General features: G+C 47.3%; 1 protein-coding gene across 4 annotated transcripts in view; it reads right to left on the minus strand.

The window, feature by feature from the left end:
* The window catches only part of LOC120959397 (protein spire), a 119687-nt gene that overhangs the window by 71671 nt on the left and 22963 nt on the right, over positions 1-25053 (minus strand). For all 4 annotated transcript variants that reach the window (XM_049609762.1, XM_040382712.2, XM_049609761.1 and 1 more), the window contains exon 3: positions 14928-14962. In XM_049609762.1, the coding sequence (XP_049465719.1) occupies positions 14928-14962 (35 nt within the window). The remainder of the gene's footprint in view (positions 1-14927; positions 14963-25053) is intronic.

Consider the following 25053-nt stretch of genomic DNA (forward strand, 5'->3'; position numbering starts at 1 on the left):
TCCAGAAGGATGTGGCGGAAGAAATGGAACCTCTGGAAGGAACAATGAGCTCACGGCGGCGACTCAATCGTGATAATTTATGATCGTATCTCGGGTAACTTATTCACCACCCCATTTGCGATTCGGTGTTTCACATCTCGGTGCCATAATTTTTATGTACTGTTTTAGTTTCTTCACTGTCCTGTGAGGACCCGACAGAAACACCGTGCTCTGTCTACACTCAATTACCCTTGCGATGATTATTGGGAACTGCAGCGCCCTTAACTAGCCTATCTGGCTCGGGCTGGGGTGGTTCATTCCATCAGGACCTCTTACGGGTCAGTGGGACAGATATTTTCTAGGCCTCGCCGGTGACAGATGGCGTTCGTGCTTGGTACCCACCAATCCAGCGCGCTTCTCACCCCAATGTGAACTCTGGCTTACCAGAAATCGTGAGTTCACAAATGTCACGCAGAGTCCCAATTTGCGTACCGTGATCGATTTGACCTGTCTCTTCCACGGGCCCGTAACCCGAAACAAACGCCACCCCTCAACGGCCAGCATTCAGCTCCGTCATGGTTGCTAACGATGGCGGAACGGTTGATTAGGTACTGTGTATGGCCGGTGCGTGGCCCAGCTGGCCAGCTGGCTCAAAAACTGTACTCACAATTTCCGATTGCAAACCTAGGTTCAAGTGTGCGTGTGGCACACGACCAACCAACGGTTCCCTAATAGCGGAGGGAGGAGGTCTGCTTTGACATTGACATTTACCGCACCGCCGGCAGAGACAGCAACAAATCGATAAATGGTCCTAAACTGGGCAAAACAATCCTCATCTTCGCGTGCAGCGGAACCGACCAAGTTCCAGTTGTGTCAATCAATCGATATCGGTCCGCGTACGCGGACTGTGTGCGTGTGTCTGTGCAGGTTTGGGTAGGTTTGGGTAGGTTTGGGTAGGCCTGCGTGTCCGTCCCTCGGATATGACAGCCCTAATGACAGACTGTCACTTTGAAGGTCTGTCGGTGTGCGCAACTCGAGACCGGCCTAAATCGATCTTCTTCAGACATCACCACAACAGTTGATCGATTGAGAGCGCCAAATTGCGTATGCCGTATCTGCCGATGGTGTACGTTACCTATTTTGATACGATAAAATGCGGAAGATACGGCTATCGGTACCACTGCGATACGGGAGGTCGAAACTGGAAATGCCTCCACTCTTCCCACACACCCTTTTTACCATCTGGCGGTTCTTTTGGGGCTGCTAGCATGGCTAATTGATACGTACATGTTGGCAGTTGGCAGAGCGTAAGTGTTATTAATATTTGCCTTCTACGCATCCATTTGCTATCGCTTTGGAAATAACAAACAGTGATATCTATAACAGGAACTGATTCTGTTCGCTTGTCATTCGTGCATTAAGTTACCACGTGTCGTTTAGATTTGTTGTGTACCAGTTTGCGTCACTCATTAACTGTCCTTCCTTTTCCCCTGTCCAAAAATTCATTCGAACTTAGCAACAAACGCAAACATTTCTATACTATCATCACTGCCGTTTCCATTAACGAATAGAGTTCCAAATTCGCATAGTTACATTGGCTCATCAAATGGAAAGCAGGTCATCACTTACTCACTCTCCAAAATAAAACCTTCAAATTTCATCTATCTATCTAGTCCATTGGCACAATATCCTTTACGCATAGTGCAACGTCGACAATCGATTCCTCAATCCATATGATGTAATTCGCGGCAAGATGTGGATTCAATTTCTGCAGATGTTACTGAACATTACCGGGTAAAGTATCGTACCACTGATTGCTAATTATTCACAGCTAGTTATTGGCTCCCAGACTGTTGGGCTCTCTCACGTGGATTTTCTTATTCACGTTTGTATGCCTGGTCTCGTATTTCACTGAATGTGATTCATTATTGCTCCAATCGTCAGTGCTTGATGCCTACAGAGGCTCTCCAACATCACCCGATAGCAATTATTTGCAACCAACAGCATGCGAATCAATCATTGATAAACTCCGATACCGTTGAATCCCAATCTTTTAACTAAATATAACTGTTTCTTTGAGACATTATTACCAAAACCCGTATTAATGACATCCCGCTGGAGATGGAAATACAGACATTTCAGTACCAAAACATCACACTCATGGAGCAATAATGCAAAAGACACTCACAACTTCCTGTTGAACCCGGCCAAAAATGCTAATCGAGACAATTATACAGAACAGACTTTCTAGAACATCGTCCACGTAGTAAACATCTATTCTTGCGTGCTATAATTTATGTTTACAAAATTACTGCCACAAACACCGGTCAGTCAAGCCTTTAGAACACCGGGCGGCAAGCAATTATTCGGCGCCTCTCTGCTGTTGGGCAGAAAAGAAAGAAATAATTCGAGCCTTTCCTTTCTAGTGAGGTAAAAGAACTCATCACCGCCCAAATTAGGTACCAACATCATGCCTCATCCAAGAACGTTAGAATCAAAACGTCGAGCAAGAGAAAGAGAGCGTGTATAGAAGAGTTAGCGCGTAATAACACAGATGGAAAGTCGAGAAGCACTCAAGAACCTTCAATTTTCATTTCCTCCACGTCAACAGCTCGTGCGCCTTTCTAAAGAAAACAGCGAACGAATCGGTCAATTACGAAATTTACAAAACCAACGTGATCGAAATCGCTACAAGCGAGCGCTGGAAGCTGCAAAACAAAACGAGAATCTGTATTGTTATGCCAAACAACGGCCAAACCTGGAATGGGGTTTCTACTGCGCCACAACCATATGTGCACCAGATCTTTGGCGTTCCCGGCAGCCCGATAGAACATGTAAATGGGTTCATTGAGCTTTCCAAATCGAAACAACAATACGCGAATAGCGCCACTGTAGGACCGTCGAACGGGTGTAGCAGCACAGTGCCGATCGGTCGGTTTCTTCAATTCCCAGGGAATCCATTTTGCAACACAAAATAACCCTACCTCCGCCGTTCAAACCTCGACGAGTTCGGCGCCTCCAAACATCAACCAGTGTGCTTACAAGGGGTTCCCCCATCGGAGAACGATTCAACTCCAACGTCAGAACCTCACCTATCCGTGCACGGCGGCCACATACGGCGAGAATGATTCATACCGAAACTATTAAAACTACTTCAACCACGAACCATTCACGTACGACACGGTCTCCTCAAGACAAACCGAGTTCTCTTGACGTAATAGTTGAGCGAGAAATAAAGTACGCGAGCTTACTAGGCGTACCGTCAGTTTGCGCAACCAGGATTCCATCCACCAGAAACACTCCTTCACAGTTGAAACTGAAGGCTTTAGACAAAAAAAACGGAGCATTGCCTTCGGGTTCGACAACATCAACAATGGTCACTTATGACTATCAGATCAACCATCAACACAATCCATACATCCGTCTGATGTTTTACATCGTTAAAAATTGCGACCAGGGCCTGCAACTTTACAACGTCTTAGCAGCGACACTCCTTCCACCAGTAAGCCACAAATTGGTGCAATGTACCGTCTTTAACAGATTGAATAATGATCTCCAGCGTAGATCCAAACCCCCAACGGCTACTCATTAGGATTTTAACTACCAGTTTCAACAAAAATGCTCCCACACGCTTTCTTCCTCACTCCATAACTAAACTCTTTCTTTGGATGAAGAAATGTCAAGAACCTTCCATTCGTCTCCTTCGCCGCTTACCAGCCACAGTGCTGCCACCGATGCCGTAGGTGAACCTACTTGATCTTGGGCGGTAGTTAAAGAGTTAAATGACCGTTTGCCAGCAACATTCAATAGCCAGCGGGAGGGTAGCCAATGCCAAAACTTACTCCAGCCTCAGCGCATCTTGGGTGGACAGGACACATTGTTTCCACAGCCCTGCACTTAATGAACAGGTTTTGAACTACACGAGCTGGCTATTTAATTGCAAATGCACATCACGCGGAACCAGAGGGACCAGAATATTAAATGAAGATTGCATTTGCTTCCCCTTCAGCTGTTGCCAGGTTGGTTGCTTTGGTTCAGATTAATTGTCCGTGTGCATGATGCAACTAGGAAACACGAAGTGGAATCGATTTCCCGAAAACACTTCATGCCATCGTGTAGCCCTGCAGGGGGACATTTTCCTTCCACCGCCTGGAGGTTACGGTTCCGGAGAGCAGGACAAACACAGGCAAGAAGACACGAGACAAATTGCATAACACAAAGAACTATAAAGCGCCTTTTTTGGAGAAAAGTATAAGGCAAACAAGCGAATGCACGAAAACCATATAAAATGCCGACGCTGCTTGAGGCTAGTCGGTTGGGAAGGTGGTACTGATCTAATCCTCTGAACTCTCTCGCTTGATGGGCATATGCTTGCACACACTCGCTGTGGCAGGACTGTCCGGCGACTTGCAAAACGCATAAATTTGCAAATCACAACCATCTCACCCTTACTCTGTCCTACGAAACTAGCGTGACTGAGGAGGAAGTGGAGAAGAAGTATTGTTTATACTGCTGTTTCTTAAGATAGTTCCTTCGTGTGTACAGGGAGCAACGACTGAGTTTCAGTAATGCTATGTGTACCTTGTGGATTCAAAGTCGATGGAAGTCCCTAAAGTCCACCTAAGCTTCAACCACAATCCATCGCAAGAACAGTCCACAATACCTTTAATGCTCACCCAGGAGTGTGGTGACAATTTTGGCGCCCAAGCTGGCGACTAACCGTAAGACAAGCTATAACAAAAAACATACACCCAACAACCACCATACACTATCGACTCTTTAAAGGTCAGCAGTAGCGAGGCCCGTCGAAGTCGGCCAAGCGCTGGCGCCATCCAGCGGCTTGTCTGTCCCAAACGATCCTGCTCGTGAATCATGAAGCTGTAGCTCACGAAATAAATTCATCATTCTTGCGGTGCATAGGGTTCTGCTGAAAGTTATGTTGACATCCAGTATTAAGATTGAAACCATTAAGGGGTGTGGAAAGCAGTTCTCTGTGTTTGTAGACTTGTATAATTCAAGATGTATTGATGCCTCAGAGACATTGGAAATGATCGGAGAATCTGTAACAACATATTACTAACCATGCCGGATATGCCATAAGTATGATCAATCATAGTCGCATTACCTCCATTTCATACAGTATAAACACAACGTCATCGCATACTTTGTTATCAGAAGGACGATAAAAATGGGAAACTTAGATAAGGAATGTGATTCCCAGAACTACCAGGCATCCCACCAATTTGCTATAGTCTCATGCAAAGAATGACATGACATTTTTCCACTACAGAGCCAATAGTCCCCAAAAAAATCCCCCGAGTATATGTGTTCCATCCTACGTTTTTAAAAGTCTAACGCACCCCTAGGGCAACGTTCCCAGCGGATGGAGCTATTTTAGGAAGGAGACACCGCTGGTTGCTCCCTAGCTGCTTGCGTTGGGTGGAATTAGCTCACTGGTATTAAAAATAAATTTGTTCCCATCGGCTAATCGAACCTCGGACCGAGCACAACGCACCGGTATGTAACACGAGAAAGCCCCCACAAAGCAAGCGAACTGTTTCCCATTACCAACACGACGTGGACGCCGACAACGACGACGACGCTTTGAGATATTGGAGATCCGGTGTATTTTGGGGACACGTTTGGCCTACTAACAGAGCCCTCCCGTACGCGATGCACTACTATTTCTGGAACATGACAAATAGCTACATCGATTAACCTCAAGATCTCGGTGCCATTCTCAAATATGTGGCCTCTTACCAAAATCCCAGATCATAGTTTCGACCCAGACTGCATTGCAAAAAAAAGTCAAACATTTTGTAACAAATTCGCCTGCCCCAACGCCGTTTCGTGATTTGTGAAACTCCATTTCATCTTGGTGATAAATGTTACAGCAGCGGCCAGCTTTATCGATCTGCGGCTGCACTCAGTACCGCACAGCACGCGCATTGCGGCAAAGTAATAATAAGCGGGTTTCAATCAAACTCTTCCATCCAAACTTGCACGGTCTCTATAGCAAGGGGAGCAAACAACAGGAAAAATGGTTCGTTTTTTTTGCAATATTCACGAAAAATGTAAAGTAAGGCAATCTTTCGTCATAGGCGCTGTCAAAAGCTTGACAGTTTTGAGCCTCATTACCAGGCTGAATATGAAATGAAAGAAGAAGAAGAAAAAAAAACAAGTTACCCGTACCCTCAAGACGATGATGCCGGTTTGCAAAACTTTATTGGATGAAAAGTCGTGTAGCCAGCAGCGGCAGCGCACTGCCTTGCTCTCTTGCGTGATGGAGAAATTGCTCGCTTTCGGGCCCGCCGGTCCAAGTGACCTAACGTTTTGGGTAAAGCGCTGCTGCTCTTCCCAGCCAGCTCGAAAGGAGGCATCTCACCCGGGACAGGCACCAGCCCGCTTATTGAACGATGCATGTTTAGCGACACTTAAGCAAGAGCCCACTCTGTTCCAGCAACTGCCCGCCGGCTTCTCTGAGGCCCGTCCGAGTCGGGCAAAAGCAAACCGAAGCCGTGAGAAATTTTCCTTCCAGTATGCCACCCGCCATTCCCAGCTGAATGGGGAGCAGAGCCTTAGGATCGCGCCCCGTGTCCGGTAGCAACACGGCGTCTGCCACACAATCAGCCCCCGTTCGTAGAGGGGGCGGGTTTTGCAAACATACCAGCGCTCGGCGTGCGGCAAAAGACGGCAGAACCTACGGAGGTGTCTAAAGAAGGACCACCGTACCCCGCCTTCCGACCGGTAGGCATAAAGGCCCTCCGCCGCCGGACACAGCAGCCATCAATCGGCGGCTAAACTTTGGGTCGCGGTTTTGAAATGGTAATACTTTGGCAGTGTTTATCTGGCGAAAAAACAGCAGTTACCTCACTGCGCACGCCGGCTTGGTGGTAATACAGCGCAGAAAAATCCATACCCCTGCATAACGGAATGGTCATTCGAACATTGGCAATACTTCGACGGAGCTTTCTTCGCCCAAGCCGCCGCCGGGCTGAAATCGAAAGTGCACGATTTTAATTGTCGTGATCAATTAAAATGCAAACTTCTCTCGCCTTCTTCGCCCGTGCACACAACGTTTGCCCCCGTCGTGCGGTTTCTCGCAACAGTAATCTTCTGTTGTCTGGGTTTCTTCGTTCGCTCCGGAAGAAAGAGGGCGGACGACTGCGGAAAAGGTTATTTCGGCTGTTTTGCCCAGTTTGCTAAATTGATACCATCCTCCGACCATCCCTCCCAACAATCCGGTGGCTGTGGTGTCGAAGCAGCGTGTAAATGCTTCCTCCCCCAATGGGAAGTTGCGTACCTTCGAGTTGCATTTGCTCGGAAATGTTAGGCGGAAGTACGCCTAACAAAGGCTTTCCAGCAGTCCTCGTGGATGTGTCCGCCCTGCCGCGTAAAGATGAACGGACTATGTAATGGACGCCTGGGCTGGCGCTCGATCGTATGACGGTTTCAAACCCTTCCTCCCGCCCTCGGCCTAACTTTCTATTTTGGACAGACGAAAAAACAGCCCACCCGCCCCGAGAGACGATCTCCTCAGCATCTGCACGCGGTATGTACACGCAGAAAGGATGTGATTATGTCGACAAACCACTCCACACGCGAAATTATCCACCTCAGAGTCTCCCTCACCATTCGATGCACAGGTTTATGTAGTTCGCATGTGTGCAAACAATTTCCCGACTGCCAGCCCCTACCCTACCCTGTTGCGTCCATTTGAGCGCGGAGTGGCCTTAGCAATTTTGCGTGTGTGTGTGTTGCAAAATATCATTAACAGCGATCATTTCCAAGCCACACTGCAACCGCAAAGTTCACGCAAAGGTTTCGACTGGTGGGCTGAAATCGAAAGTGAACTTCACCGGCGATAACACTGTGCTGCGATCCGTACACACCGCTACACCTACGGCCTACACCTTGACCGGCCCGAAAGCGTAGGGCGGTAACGGTTTGGAGAGACCCACCGCCGTCGGACCAGACTAATGCGCACCCTTGAAATGTCTTGTCCCGCTTGGCGCACTTGGCGGAGGGAAAATGCGAATCAACCTTTGCCGTGATCCGTCTTCCGCCCCACAACCGCCTTGCTGTACGCTACACGCTGCTTTATGGGCGGAATGGGGTAAATCACCACACCATAAGCGAGTAAATGGATGCACCATACAAACTGACCAATGATCGGCCATCGAGACCTTACCCAAATTATACCACAGCCTGATGGTTTAAGTACTCGGTGGCAAACAAGGAACGTACAGCAACCGTGCAGAACGTGCGTGCTCTCTGCTGTAACCGAAGCAGCGTAATTCGGCTTTCTCCGCGTTGGGTTTTGGCGGAGATATGAATTTCCCATAGAGAGGGAGGCCGGCTATCAGGCCGTGGCAGCAGTTGAGGTGTTCAACAAATCCACACTTAACGCATCGAAAGCTCAAATTCTATTTAATAGCTGGGTGTGGCGTGTGGTATTGCTGCAATGAGATAATCACAACATTGAACCCAGCAATCCAGTAGCTGGAGACAAGACGCCACCAACGTGCGCGGGCCGGTGTGGTTATTGCATTCAATTTGCAACCGTTTCGCAGGCGCCCCTTCTGGTAGCGGGACCGTGAAAGGCGCTACCGGTAGCGACTCTACGGGCTACACCTTAAGCATCGTGGTACAGCGGTACAGCAAGTGCCTCGAAGGTGCTGAGGCGTGTGTATAAATAATCATTAATCATAGTCATTTCATGGTGCATGCTTCGTTGCCTGAAGGCTAAACATCGGCTTGCGCCTAAGTACATCCTTTCGCGGTGCCAATTCCAAGGAAATGCCAAATAAAAGATCACAGGAACTTTGTCGGGTCATGTTCAGCTCCTATAATGCACAAAGACTGCTTCATTGTTAGTTGAGAAGGACATAACTCACATATGAAGTTGTATAATTATAACACATCTTGCAGCAATTTTAACACACAATGCAGTGCTGGAAAAGCGAAAGGATTAGACATTGAACTCAAGATGCTATTTTCTTGTTTGATGTTTCACTTTTCTTTTCCAACCAGTTAATGTCTACCTGTCTAGCGCAAACTTCTATTGCTGCACTCTTATTCTGACAACCGTCTGACGACGCTCTCCTTTGTATTTTCAAGCCTAGTCCGAGTTACGATCGACAGTTTGATCTCCTAGCAGGTCTCCCTTAACGTACCCCACCGGTCTAGGTGTGCTAGGTAAAAGTATCTACACACTGGAATTCCACACTAATTGTTGCCGGACGGACAGCTGCGGTTGGCACATGGCATGGGCACATTGGGCACTCCTTGCTCGTACGTCGTCTGTGTACTGCTACCCACATGCACACGCCACTGAGCACACGATGACCGTGAACTTTCGCCTACTTGATTTTACATACGAAAAGCAAAACAATTACTCTCCCTAGGGGGCAAGCAGAACGAGGAGCAGGAGAGCCGCTTTGTACGTGTCAACTCACGCGCATCCAGCATCCCTTGCATGCTCCCCATTCAGCATCCCTTTTGCATCGAAAAGCGGGTGATCATTGCAGAGCACCGACCACGAACCAGCAGTGTGCAAAAGGGTTGAATATAATTCCAATTTCACCCTGCCCATGATCGTGCGATCACACGCTCGTTTGCGTTTCTGATGCGGAAAATGCATTTGCTAGTCCATTCGATCATACACCCGTGTGTGTTTGTGTGTCCCCTCCCGTACGCGTTAGTAGTAAGCTCGTATGCGGCACAGAAGGGACCACACATTCCCTGAAACGCGAGCCGGGGTTAACCAGCTGGAAGGATGACAACGATCGGGAAAAACTGTGCCATCAGTGAACGTGCATCTAGAAATTCGAGACCGCACACTCGCTCGCTAGCGTCTCCCCGCGCACTGGCAGAAAACTTTCGCTCTCGCAAATGGGGAAAAAGTAGATTTACCACATTGCTGACCGTCGATGCAGCGTTGCCAATGTGCTAAATTCGACAGTTTTTTGTCTTTTCAGGGAAATCTTCTGGATGCGATAAAGAAGCATTACACTACTACTACTCCTTTAATTATCTTCTGATGCTACTTCCAATTAATGATCATGAATGTAGGCATGAGAATTTAATAGGCGATTTAATCTAATATTTCTCATGACCCTGGGCATTGACCTTAAGCATCTTTTCAATAGATCCTCACACTTCGTGCATTACTTTTCAATATGGAGTCGAAAGCAGCAGGAAAAGCATCAATACATCCACCACCAACTCCAACTTTCAAACAACCGATTTGTCCTCAGGCAGCATCCCCACGATTGCACTATCAATTATGATGACCATTTTGAACTACAGCGTCATATTCCGACACAACATCCGAAATAGGCTATAAACACGGATATTAAATCGATAAAAATAAAGCCACTCTTTCTCTTAACCCCCTCTCCCCCCTCCGCACTAAGGGTGGGAAAGGTGAGGTCGCAATCGGTGTGCATTGATGACGTGAGAGGAAGGAGACCCTTGGACATCGAGTATAGAAGTATGCAAAGACCCCCCTCCCCATTCCTTCCCCACAATCGATCAGGTCTCTGTGCTGTGCAATCGTGCCTAATCGTGAGTCGCGCGATCTCAAATATGGGTCAAAAGAATCTTTATTCTCACGCCCCCAAACGATCGCGCTCACACTCCGCACTCCGCACACTCACACTTCGGGGAGACTCTGGACTGGACGGAGAAAATTTCTTCCACTCTAGGGAGGGAAGTGGGGGAGCTTTTGTGATACGACACGAGCCCCAACGTCGCACACACGCTTAGAGGCTCACGGCATGGAACCGTATCATGAATTTCACTCCGACCCTACTGGGGCCGTATTTCACATCACAAGCCTTGAGGCCTGTTGGGGACCCTCTCGGAATAACCCGTGCATAAACTATACGGCATGAGTGTATGTGTGTGTGTGTGTGTGTGCTTCCAGGCTAATTTGGAAACACACGCCACTGCAGCCCCGATGGTACCTGAAGATCCAGCAGTGGGCCTTTCTTCCGCAAGCGCTCGTTTTGCAATGGATAGTGGATTTTTATTGAAGAAAAAAATATGGAAATAATCTAGCACACGAAAGTGCAGACACCCATAGCTCCGGGGACAGAAAGTTGTTGATTCCCATAAGCTGCGCGACGGTACTACCCTAACCTAGCTTAACCTTGCTGCATCATCGATCGACGCTGTGAGCGGATCTTCAGCGATCAACAGGCCCCTAATACTGGCTCCGCTGTTGTGAGCTTCGGAATTATTTACCGCGTAGTTTAGAGTCAGACCCCGCATAGCCAGAAGCGATACAATAACCAGCCCGATCCGTACAAGAGTGTTCCAGTGTTGGACCATTGCTACATGCAGAGTTGACGCTCTCGCTGACGCTTTCTTTTCCTTCTCCTTAGAGTTTGAAGAAAAATAAGAAACAAGATCCAACATAGCGTGATAAAGCTCTAAGCATCAAGTGTCAAACACGTGGGATACATACTCGAGCCTTACAGCCACAGTTTCCATCTAGTATCAGCGAGTGAGAATCATGAATGAACGTGGCGGCTCTCTACATTAAGCTTTTTGGAGCCCTACTTTCAAGCTTGCTCAGTGGGTACCACTGACCATAAGATCGTCTAAATAAATGACTCTCCGCGTGTAATGGTGCGGCTACATGATCGCTTCGTTCGCTCCGGGGCACGAACGATCGACAAGCGAATGAACCTAAAGCCCACATTCAAACACATTAGCACAAAGTCTCAAACACTTCGCCGCACCCTCTTCGAACAAGGCTTCTTTGCTACCAACCGTAAGATTACATGCAGTGATACACGCGTCTTCAGCCTGCCTCACTGCTTCTCTAGCTGATACTCTTTCCTTAGAGCCTTCGTATAGACGACCCGACACACTACGCCATATGAACGTTCTCTGTCCTACACATCCACAAACGCCACCGTAATCACAATGATTAGGCATCAAACGCCTCCACAGTTTGGAAAGGAACCTAGACCATAAAATTCACTATTACAGTTACCAGTTATCAAAAGCATTGGAGAGTATTGGCAGGAAGGCTATGCAAATCTGCTTTCTAGGCAGCACCATTGAACCGGAAAAAAGCGTTGGCATTTCATCTCTCAATTACTGAGCTCCTACTGGCTTCAGGCAACCAAAACCCGAAACAAAGTAACCTTTTCTGCCGAACAAAGGACTTGCTCCCTTGTGAACGGAAACAACCTGTTTGCGTACTGACACCTCTAGGCTCCCTCTCTCTGGGATTTGAGGACGATGGGAAAAAAGGTAGCAATAATCATAAATAGGTCACTCGGATACTGGGATATGATGCCGTACAGAGAACATCCTACTGCGAGGAGTTGTAAAACGGAACAACAAGGAAATTGCTACGGTCGACGGTAGATCGCGAACGTCTCAGATTGTGGTGCCTGCAGTTGGATTGTTTTATTGCATCTTCAGGATAAAGCTCCCGGAGGCAACTTCTCATACTCAAGACCAATTCGAAAAGGAATGTACGCCCAACCGTAGGGTCGAAAGGAGTCAAACCGCAATCGGCTGACGAACGTAATGAACAAATTTACCTAAATATAGACACTAACTGTGCTCGTCACTCATGCAAACTTTACCGGGTAGCTAGCTAGTCAAAAGTGAAAGGATGTATGAATTGGATGCTCGTTGCATTCTGTTTCTTTTTATCATTATTGACGGGTCGTTAAGAAATTTATTTTTCCTGACCCCCACAACATCGGCAAACCAGCCCAAAGTCCCACCTTCAATAAATCAATCCACTCGATAATGGATTATTTAAAGCCATAAAATGATAACCTTACTGGTTTCAAATTTTACTGCCTCAATGGTTGGGGTGGTCACCGTAAAACACAGTGGGTAACGAGTGCAAAGATGTTGTGGGTTTTTTTACGATCAGGTACGGTTCCTCGCGTATGGCCGGAAATTACACACAAGAACAAAATGGCAACGCATCGCTAGACTGTACAAAAATACGACTCGTGTAGGCGAGGGAAGGCAAAGACAGGCAAAACATCCCACGAACAGTCAGTCGCCACCGGTGAGCTGCGACCACCAACATATCTCACGGGACGATCCTTCGGGATATAGTCATCCAATTAGACGCATAAAAAATCTATCCATATTTCATCCATTTTAAGACCTTTCTCCTTCTTTCGACCTGTCACGCTGCTATCTCAATGAGCCAAGCCTATCCCACCGCCGTGTACTGTGGTCGGAACAACTTTTCTGAGCCTGGGCCATACACAGGTGCATACAATCTTCGAGTTTGTCTTGGGGGATTTATTTGTCGACTTATGGCATCACACACGAGCCGTTCGGTGCATTCACACGGGCCCAACCCTTTTTCTCTTGAACTTGACCTTTCCACTGGTTTATCTTGTCTGTTCTTTCATATCCATAGGGCCATGCTGAGAGAAACAAAGAATCAATAACTTATTGGAATTAGCACTCTCGTAAGCTCCAAGCATCCTAAGTTCTTCCTCTGTGAACACAGGCCCACCAGGAAAGAATTATTATAACTTAGTTTTCCAGGTTGTCTGTCGCTAGATCTTATTTTACTTTGTTGTTGTATTCAATCTTATGGAATACCAAGAAAACATTCAAACGTAAAACAGTACAAGCCCACACCATACAACAAAAACAATGCTATAACGATCAATACTAAAACACGGATTTCAGTTTATAGTTAACATTCACCACATTCTAGTAGAAGCGGTTTAATGGTCTGCTGTTAGGAGTGCAGACGAAACGCTTTTCCTTACCTCTTCATATCAGCGATAAGCATCTTCCAAACGAATTCCATTCCATATGTTTTTACTGATTCAATTATCATTCCAGCGACCAACCGAACACCCTCCTCTCCTAGCCAGCCATTGATCGAAACTTCATTCAACAAAACAACCACAACAAAACAATTTAGATTGGCAATCTCTAATGCCTCTCGAATGCTCAGGACTCTTGCTTCGACTCTCTGCTCCAATGCAGTGCACCACCTTCCTGCTAGTTGGTGAGTTCGCCCGTCGAAAGTGAAACCATCCAACTAGCCATTCTTCACCTGCTTTGCTGGATAGCTTTATTGCACTCTACACCCCGAAAAACCGGGCCATACGTACAGAGACCAACCAACCATCGTTAGCTAACGTGCGTCAGGTCGTAGCGCGTTCGGTCGAGTGGAAACATCGACGCGAGCAGACGACGAACTTGACCGTGACGGTTTACTCAAAGGCTTCCCGTTGGTCTTGCAAGAGTATCGGCTGAGCCGTGTGCCGAGTGGCTCGTCTATCTCGCGTTCCAGAGGTTTGCCCGCGGAATAAACAAACCCACGTACAAACTGTCTTGAAATTCGAGAAACGTGATTTGCGAAAATCGAAAGAAAAAGCTAACACGCTAATGCTTACTCCCGTCCCCGTCGCTGTCACAACGTGTCGACGGTTATCCCGGCGTGCCGAAAAATACCAAACTGTTCGTTCACTGCTTTCAGCTCGTTCCGTTCCGGCCGCTACTAACGGGAAATGCAAACGCAACGGCACCTAATGTCCGCATCCGAGGCCGGTACGACTCGGGTCAGCGCTGTAATTACATGATCGCGATAGCGCGACTTATCTACCACTTTTAATCAGATGTGATTTAATTACACATTGAAACGCAGGCACTTGACGGAAGCGGGATGCCACAGTCGCCCGTGGCTGTACGCATATACGCAGGAAGAGATGTGTTAGGACCTGGCCGTAAGCGATCACAGTCCGGGACGATGTTTGTCTCTCGCGGTGGTGAAATCGTTCGTCGAGCGATAACAACACCGAGATGATAGAGGGACAACACCGACGTATCTCAATCTGGCAGTGCGTAATGCAAACCCACTCTTCGCTCGGCCGCTCGCAGAATCGCTCCTCCACGTCATCTCGGGCCAGTGGCAAAGTGCGACGAATACTCACCTTTTTCTGGGTCGATGGAATGCACAGCTCCTTATCTGTGGGTGAGAAAAGACGGAGAAGAAAACAAACAATCTTTAGTACATCTGTGCCATGCTCGTACAAGGTTTTGTGTTGCGTGTGATAACGCAGAGAAAGAAAACAATCTTCTACTACAGACTACACATTCAATGATAAAAACAGATTGCTTCACCTGAAAGTTGTCGCACGATGAGAGGGCTCCGAAATTAAAAAAAAAAACACACACACCGGAACCTCGAGAGTCTTTGCCGAGCTAAGAAGCCGGAAAACATATTCAATATTTAATTAATCAACTCGCCCCCTTCTCCCCGGCGAAGGCTTAATGAGGCGTGAATAGAATGGATTAAGGCAATCAAACTCAACAACACAGTATCGTGTCGGTGCTTCCAAACCATTGGAATGGCGTTGCATCAAATCTAATTCCCTCCCGCGGTACGATAGCTGAACCATAAACTATTCCACTCAATCAAGAATTTTATCACGCAAGGAGCGAGACTCATTAAAATAAAACGGATCGTAATGATGCGCTCCCCGGTGGTTCCCGTACGCCACGATACGATGACAGCTGTATTTCCCACAGCGACCACAACGGCTCCGATCGATCGTTTCCTATGTTGCCTACAATACTCTCTCGGCTATCAAATCTGAGTGGAGAGGTCTTGTCAGCCGAAAACAGGTGCGTTGGGAAATGACGCGGTGTAATCTTCAGAACCACCTTTCTCTCAGGCGAATGGAAAAGAATTTCTGAGCTGTCTGTGAACTTACGCCGCCAACTTACTGAGCGTTCGACTGCCGAAAGCGCTCCAAATAAGAAACTTCAGGGAAACAAAGCTTAAGAAGCAGAGAAGAATTGAAATCGGAAAACCGGTCGTTCGATATCACCGGACATGCATGCAACAGACGCCAAAACCGGACACCGTGGACCACCATCGCCGCCGAGAAGCATCCTGTGCAGCAGGGGACAAGTGTTACAGGCCGTTCTGGCCTTCGGACTCTCCGTGACTTATACCGCCCGTGTCGCAACCGATATCCATGGACTGATTTATTGCCCTTCCCTGGGCCGGGACACAGAAAAAAAGCGTCGGCCCACACCATCCGGGTAAGACGTCAGCGGACCCACGGCACAACACTACTCATTGGATGTGGATTACAATTTATTCAATTCCAACTTCACCGCAAGCCCTGTTGTTCCGCGCAAGAAGGACTTTAATCACCCTGGTGTGTAAGCAGTTCTAGAGGAGTTGCTTTTCGGCAGGCTCCCTGACTGTTTGCCTTTTGATCCCGCACAACAAACCCGACCATCGAGAGTCCTCGCGCAAAGTCTGACAGCTACCGACAGCACGGCGACATAATATCTCTGAGCCCGACCGACAGACTACTGCCGCCGACCGTTGATGGTAAAAATGAAAGGTGTTGTTACGGACACACGGCCGCTTGACTTGTTTGTTTGTTTGTTTACTTAATTATTCACGATTATTTACTTTACCCGGCGGGATTACAATGTTGCCATCAGAGGTGTGCATAGTGGAATGATCTCTCACTTTTTTGTATGCATTTTACTCTCTGTTTTGCCACAGTTGCAGACCGCTACTCGTGTTGCATTTACACCATTCCCCTCAAAGCAGCCGCTAAAGTGGTGGTAAGTTCATTGACAGCGCAATTCTTGGTCGGTGCTTTCATGTGACGATACGAAGTAATGATCACTTACAAACAAGTCGTGACCAAAATATCTTAAACTGAAGTCATGCATAGTTCAATTAGATCAGAAACAGAAACAGCCCCTTTTATGGTGCAAACGGTTGAGTGTTGTGCATTATGAGCAAATTCCAATCAATCCTACTTATTTTGTAATAATCAGCATCTACTTAACTCCTACTTATACACACATGTATACATGATCACGTGAGGAGAGGCTTAATTTCCGACAGCCCTTACCTACTTTCTACCGCCATGAAGTTACCATCACAGTAAAAGCGCACGCCATAAGCACCACCACCAGGCGAGCGTAACCTCCAAAATATCTTAACGCCATGGGTCAAGCCAACTTCACCCAGCGGGGGAGGCCATTGCTCCAGTTTACGGCATAGTGTGTAAGACCATTTCGTAAAACGTAAAACACCATCTTCTCCGGGCGGTAAAGCGCAACTCACGCCCCGCGAGCGGAAACTACCTCTTCCAAAACATAATGCTCTTTCCGACGCCTCACACAGACCGGGCATCAACTTCGCGAAGAAGTCTCATTGGCGCGCCTGAGCGATTTTACAAACCTTGGCCTCGCCTAGACAATCGAGCTGTTCGAGCTATGGCGTGGCCGCGTACGTCGATTATCGTATCGCTGCTAATCACTGCTATTTCGACTGATGAGCCTCCGCATTGCAATAGGTGGGCTTTTCTCGCTCTTGCGTTTTCCAACTCCAACATTCAGTTCGAACAGTTCAATCAAGTTGCCGGCTGGCAGACAAGGACGAGGCAGGAAATCCGACGGCAACAGGCGGAACCCATCCACTAACCTAGATTCTAACCTCAACCTACAAAAAAACAAACACTCTCGTAGCAAAGCTAGCCGTGCTCACTTTTATTAGCCATCGGCGGAGCTCTTCGCAGCACACGAACAGGCAATCGATCGAGCGAGAGCTGTAAAAACCGTCTTCAAGCGTCTAATCGAACGGTTATATCCCTCGCAGCGACACGTTCTGAAGAGAATAGACTCATTTAGTCTTAAAATATAATCAGCACAACACACGTAATTGAAAGGCGGGCCTCAGACATCCAAGTGACATCATCCGTGAGCCCTTTTCGCACAGCGACGGTGCTCAAAGCCCGGGCTCTTGAGGCGTGAAAGCCAACCAACCCCCGTTTAGTTCCACCTGGTCCCAGTAACGATATCAGTAATTAATTACTTCCACCCTCGGTAAAACAATTGCATTGTTCTAGAAGCCCGGTGCACAACTAACACAGAACGTCACCTCACTGCGCCGTGGATCGAACAGCTGAAAAATGGTTGCACCGGTGGTGATGGTCTTTTGGACGACGTTTCGCTGATTCCTCCACCAATCCATGGGAAGGCGCGTCTCGTTCATTGAGTGAATTCTTCGCATAGCCGTGCCTCGTTACAGGGGAAGCGCTCTATGCACACCTTCTAGTATCAGCTGATAGTTTACCGTTAACAGAGGTTCATCGGTGCATGATGTAATTGCAGCAAGAACGGCTTGAGCACCCAGTGCACACGATCGGCACTTGCAAAAACACTTCAAAGATTAAGCAGCAAAACAGGGGTGAGAAGCGATATGAAATTAAAGCTCTCTACGCTCCTTACGATAACATTCTTCCAGAAACAAGAAACAAGACCCCCTAAATCAACTCACACTCCCAGCGCCCCTGCTTGTGGACGATTTATTCCTGTCGAAAAGATTTATGTAATTAATCTCGCACCATCGGTAACTGCAATGCAGCACTGTAATCACTCCTTCTCTCACGCTACTTTCACCCAATTTGGCTTTTGCCAAAATTGTTCCACTGTCCGAGAACGAAGTGCGCCACAACAATTTGGTATCAGCCTAAAGTGGAAGAGGGAAAACCAAAATGAATGCGAAAAAATGCACCGCGGGGTGCACGCGGTCCGCTCGCGTTCACTTGTGGAGTGACCAGTTGTTCTTATCACGTGGCCTCCATCGGACGGTAGTAGTTCGATGGGAGCACGAGAGATATGCATTCCCCTCCCAAATTGCGGGCCGAGGAATTTCTCTTTCACCGAATGCCTCCCAGAAATTGAGGCGGGAGTCGTAATAAAAGGAACCTGTTGCTCCAAAACCAACAGCTGAATTGCTTTGCAGATATATCAATAGGTATGCTTCAGCAGGTTGGTGGCAATAAGGTTAACGATGGTCGTGGAAACTGCAGCCAGAAGTGAAGGTTAAAGGTTCGAGGTGAACTACATTATTTTGATTGAATTATTGCTACAGCTTATCGCTCATATTATTTATATTAGTTGCATTACTTTCTACTATAAACCCCTTGTTCTTCACTCTCCATTAGGCACGTGTTACTATGATACATTCGATGCTGTGACCCGGACACGTAATGAGAACAGGTCAACAAAGCAATCAACCAGAAAGGGAGTGCGCACACTGAAAGCAAAACTAAACTCTCATCCTGCACAATGCAACATGCAGCTTGCTTAAAGCATCGCTTAGGGCAAATCCCATGACATAATTTTGTGGCGCGAGGACCTAAATAAACCATCCAACCTGCATCGTCGTCAGTAGGGTAATAGAAAGGTAAACATGATTGATTAGCATCTTCCATTGCACATAGTTCGTCAGCATGCACATGCAAAACAAATGCAACTAGTTCTGTACTACTACCGTCATCCGCTACCCGGTTTTACTTTTTTCCCATCGCATCGCTGAAGAAAGTTGACTGCAACAGAACTCTTACATCGAGGTTCCATAACATCGATACGGAACATCTTCCCGTACAAAGAAAGAAGATCATCGTATGCTAATAACTGGAGCAAGCGCTGAAACACAAACACAACGAGCCAAACGCTCTGCAACAGCCAGGGAGATATCAACGGGCCACTCGTAATGCATCTGCTTAACCATAATTATGATGTCGAGCATGTTTGAAAGCGAACGACGCAACGACGCTGCAGGTTGGATGCAGTTGCGTGCAGTTCGGGGCGCGAGAAAAATCCATAGCCCGAGTGGGAGTACTGTGCATTGCTTCTTCGTGGCGGGAAAATATATTCCTACTTCCCCGCACCGATAGGAGGAAAACCGGAGCAGTCAATCGTTAGGCTAGTTAGTATGAAACATGCTGCGTACACTTGCGTAAGTATGTTTGTACAATAAAGGCGCTTCCTTGGAGTTCCATGCGCTTACATCTTCATCAGCGATGATGTCGGAGTACCGAACAACCTAGATGTTTTAAATATAAGACCACGGCACTGTGTTCTAGTTTCCAAATTACCAAACGACCTGCATGGCCTCACTTCCTGGTACAAAACTGTGTGATCAGAAAACCTAGTTCTTAGTGCACAGCATTGATCGCAAGGTCATACGAATTTTCCACAGAATAAATTCAAAAACTCCACTCGTCTGTAAAATTACAAACTCAACTAACATCGAAATCAATTTCCCCTTGTACCAACAAGCTTTAATTGATAGCATTAAAACCGTACAACGCTCGGTTCGCCCATTAAAGCAGCCAGACCTTCGGCGAGCCCAAAGCGGCTTTACAAAACACATCCAATAATGATCGGAAAGCCCACGCCCACGGTTCTTTAAAAAGAAACAACACAAAACCATCACTCTAATGAATCGAATCACAAATGATTCCGAGCCTAATCCAATAAAGCAAACCGGCACCGGCAAACCGTGACCATATTAAATTGTGCTGGCGACATACGCGACACGCGAATTTTGCACCATTTTTCCACCGCCAACAACGGCAACAGTCAATTTGTTCCACCGAGCGAAGGACTCTCGGGCCCTGAGGTGCGCCACACATTGCCGGTGCGTTAACCTCTCGCCGTTATGCTACAGTTATGGCCTCGAGAAGTTTTGCGCTGCTAATGAGCACACATTTGGCTTTCACGATCGGAAAAAGTTCCAGCCCTACACCGCGCGCGCGTCTAGAACCTTTAAAGCACGTGCTGTACCGGGCGCCGGTAAAGAAAATCGATATTTTCATTTTATGCTGCTGCCTGCCTGCCTGCCTAGGTTAGTTTTGTTTGCTTAACGACCCCGGCTCTACATTACATTCGTTTCGTGTCACAGCCGGCAACTCCTTTCTCCATTCTTGTTGGGGAGTTCCTCCCAGACAAAACATTGTGACGTCATTGCACAGTGCGCCAGTTCTATACCCCTTTTCCGAAGGTCGACAAAACACGCCATGATTCGGGCGGTAAATGTCAAACGAGGAGGGGAAAAGCGTAAATCTCACACACAATTGCAAGTAAACGTTCAACAAACACGTTATCATATGATTGGTGCGCACATGCGCAAAGCGTTGCCAAAATGCGGAAAACAGCACCAATTTCCTTCTCGATTGACCTTGAAAAGTGCTCGAATGGAGGGGAAAAGCACTCGGAACAGTGCTCGAACCAACGTACACGAGAGTCAATTAAGACATAAAATGATTGGATGTAAAACGGAAAGTTATGATCTTGGCGGACAGTTTCCATTGCGCCCCATTTCACGACCAGCGCACACCAGGTACGCCCACCTGTTTGATGCTTTGGGGAGAAAAGTTCTCCCCCGTTCTCCCAACCTCCCTCATTTGGGTTTATTTTAACGGACAATTCTGATTAAATCGAGAATCGGATTGTAGGCACTCCCAACGTCACGATTCACACACCCACCCACCTCATCACACGTGTGTGCATCTCATCCCATTCCTAACGGTGATACACATACGATCGGGCGTGACTTTCTCCCCCAATTGTTGTTGGGGAGACCGGGTTGTGATGATGCTTTTTTTTCTTCCTGCTCAGTGAAAGCACCTCATCAATCACACTGCACACGCATCCCCGCTGCTCATGACCCCGTACGTTCACCTTTCGAGCATTGATTTCTGTTTATTGTTTATTCTAGACGCACTCTCTCGCTCTCTCTCAAGCAGTAGGTGAAGTTTGAAGTTTAAACATAATACCGATTGGGGAACGACGGTAAGCATTCCTGACACCCAAATCCTGCCACGGTCTACTGGCAAGGTACATCTTATTTTTGTTTTGATTTTCCCGCATTGGCCATGCCTCCGGAAAGCATCGCTTCGATTTCAAGGGCTCTCCGGGGTCGTGAATCGTGACACTGCTCACGTATCGGTATCATGCCGGATCATGATGGCAAGATGGTAGGGTGGATATAGTGGAGCGTGCGGTCTACAGCTTGCCGCCCCAACGAGTCACGAGTCGTCCGCTAAGTGGCCACTTAAGAATCACAGGCTCCATACATCTCTCTGTGTTTCACCCCCAAGTACAGCGGATTTCAAGTGCACTTGCGCACGGGCTTTGTTTGTGGACGCGTGTGCGCACGTACGCAATCAACAATCAGAGCTCGTGGATTGCATCTTGATGGCCAGTTGTGAGGGGCACGGCGATCGAATACAATTGCATCAACTGCGACAGGAGATTTCCGGTACCCGAATAGGAAGTTCCAAAAACACTAGTCCCAAAATAAAAACCAAAATCGGGTTAAATTGTTAAACCAAAAACATAAATCTACCTTACGCACAAACACGATACAAAAAATCGGACTACCACGCCATGGCTACGACCTGCCGGTAGTGTGTCAAAGCCGAATAAATTACGCGCCTCGTTGCACTCTTTTCCACTGAATGTGCAAAACGTAGTGTTGCTGCTGCTGTTGCTGCTCCGAGGGCTTTAATTCGGTGCCAACAAAATATCCACCTGAAGCATTGGGTGATTTTAGTGCTTTTAGTGCAGTTTTTTGTTTATAAAGAGCGGGACGTGGACCAACGAGGGACGTGGAAGTGAAAAAAGAGGACGGCATTAAACAATGCACCTTAATTTGCAACATTTTTACGCAAGCAGCTAAAGAAAAGCTTAAAGGTTAAAGTCAACACCAGCGGCGGGGAAAACAAGCAGCTCTCAATGCATCACTCTTTTTAATCAGATTTCATAAAAGCTCGTGCATTTTTTCTGATAAATTTTCAAATGTTATGCTTCAAAAAATACTATATTATTAAAGTGAGCTTTAAACGACGTTCGTCAATACAAACAGCAACCACGTGTGCGTCTCGTTGCCTCGAACCATGACGAATTATTTCATTTTTATCGACAACAGTCCCCGAAGCTCTCATGTCCACTTACTTACTGTCTGACGTATTCGACCTGTGTGACGGAGCTCGAGCATGCTTCCGCCACTAGCAGAGCGATGGTGTGTGAAGCGTGTTTTACGTTTTGTTGATTTACGACACACACAAATCTTTCAGCTCTTGTTTCAGGTTGGAAATAGTGCCGTTTCTATGACAAATGGTGCAATTTAGGTGCACCAGCAGGAGGTATTATGTGTGACAAAACTCGATAGAAAAAAACTGACTCAAGCAGTATATAGCTCTAAGACCACAGGTAATCACCAGCACTTCATGTACCATGTACCACGTCCCGGAAGTATTTTACTGACAGTTTTACATTCTACCGTAATTGATAGAACACAACAGATTGGAGGATTGGCACTTGCTTTTAGCTTCAAACTTCCGCAAAAAACAATGTATTTAATTAACTGACAGGGAATAAAACAAGATGAACGGTTCACTTCGCTATTGCTTTTGCTAAAATTAAGTTTGATGAAACAATGATAAAGTTGGATCCGTTGGTAAGGTAGTTCGGTTGCGAAACACCCCATCGAACACGTTGCAAACGTCGATCGAGCGCTACATTTTAATTACAATTTTTATTTGAAAAGAAGGTCTTCCTTCTCTAATCCCTAAGCGATTACATCTAGCGTAGTTTCTAGCCTACCGATCTCATCGATCAATAGTGGCACTCAAAACTGGATCTTGTGATGTCTTGTTGGGCTACCGATTCACCTACCAGAGTTGATGGGGAACAGGTACACCCTTGAACAGGCAGCAAACTCCGTATCTACACACGGAAAGCAAATGAAGATGCCCTGCGGAAAATGGATAGAAATACCACTGGCCGATGACAGCTAACATGCCACCACGCACGGTTCCCGATACGAATCGTTGGATCGGAAACCGATCAGATGAGCTTTCCGCAGGCTAGAAGCAGCAAACTGTAGTTGAAATCTCACAACCGACACTTTAGCTTAGTTGTGGCAGGTTCCAGTCTCTTGTTTTATTTTCTCCATCTCTCTCTCTCTCTCTGTTTGTTGAAGTGCTTTTAAGAGACACTAGTCAACACGGGTAGATGCGTCCAATGATCCGATGATAAGATCTACATACGATCAACAGCACACCCCACGCGCACCACTCGTCGATAAATCAACCTTGATCGGTGGTACTGCTGCTCCCTCCCCCCAAAAGCTGCAAAGGTGATGCCCGTTCCCTTTGCGGTACATTCAAACATCCGAGATCATCCCGGCTCTAAACGAGCTCGCTGGGTCAGTCGGTTGATTGGGACATGCAAATGCAAACTGCTGTGTAGCAGAGCGCAAAGCGAGTGTCTCCACTTTTCCACTCGGTAATTGCCCTGAACGGTGTAAGACGGTGGCGAGTGAGCTGTGTGCCTTCGGGACAACCTCGACCTAGACGTCGGGGCGACTTATCGTCAGACCAGGGCCGGGAATGCGCCGTAAACACACGGTACATGCTCATTCGTCATGCCGCGTCATTCCGTCGAGTCACAGCGCTTAAGTCGCACGCGGCTTTGACATTGATTTATAAATTGCATTTACCGAAAGGCCGGCGGCTATCTTGAGGACAGGCCGGGACACAAACAAGTGCGCTACTGTAGTTACTCCAGTGAACGCACTCCTCCAGGAACTCCACTCCACGAAGCTCCATCCAAGAAAAAGCTTCGGTACACCAGTGTAAAGCCTTTCGTTTGCAGCCTTTCTGGAGGGGTGACTCCACTCTCACTCTTGTTGTGTTTTTGTTGGACCACAGAGGAAAAGTCCACTTTCTTCCAGTGAAATAATGCACACACACACACCCGGCTGGATCACTCCCCGCCCTTGGAGAACTCATCTAAATCGCACAGATCATGGTAAAGGGCCTTTTTTACCCAAACAAACCCAACTCCGAACTGCCATTCACCTGGTCGAAGCAAAGTGAAGCAAAGTTTCGTTTTCAACCAGCCTGGACATCTCCTGGTGATCCAAACACACACACAGACACACACGCAGATGCCTATAGGCGTCGGAAACGAAATCCGATATACGATGACACCCTGTTGCGAGTGCGGCAGTAATTAAGTGCGGTTAAATCAAAACTCACTGCCTCTCCGGGTGAGGGCCGCTTTTCAAGCAAAAGAGGGCACAAAAAAGGTTGTTATTTTCGGTACAAAAGATCTCCAGCAAGCAGACGCACGGGCGCGAATGGCGCGGATAGGGAAAGTCAATTAAAAGCTGTTACCTTCACCTTCGCCTTCGCGGTAGCAGCACTGTGTGTCACACACACC

This window comes from Anopheles coluzzii, chromosome 3, assembly GCF_943734685.1.
Source record: "Anopheles coluzzii chromosome 3, AcolN3, whole genome shotgun sequence".
Classification (NCBI taxonomy): Eukaryota; Metazoa; Arthropoda; class Insecta; order Diptera; family Culicidae; genus Anopheles; species Anopheles coluzzii.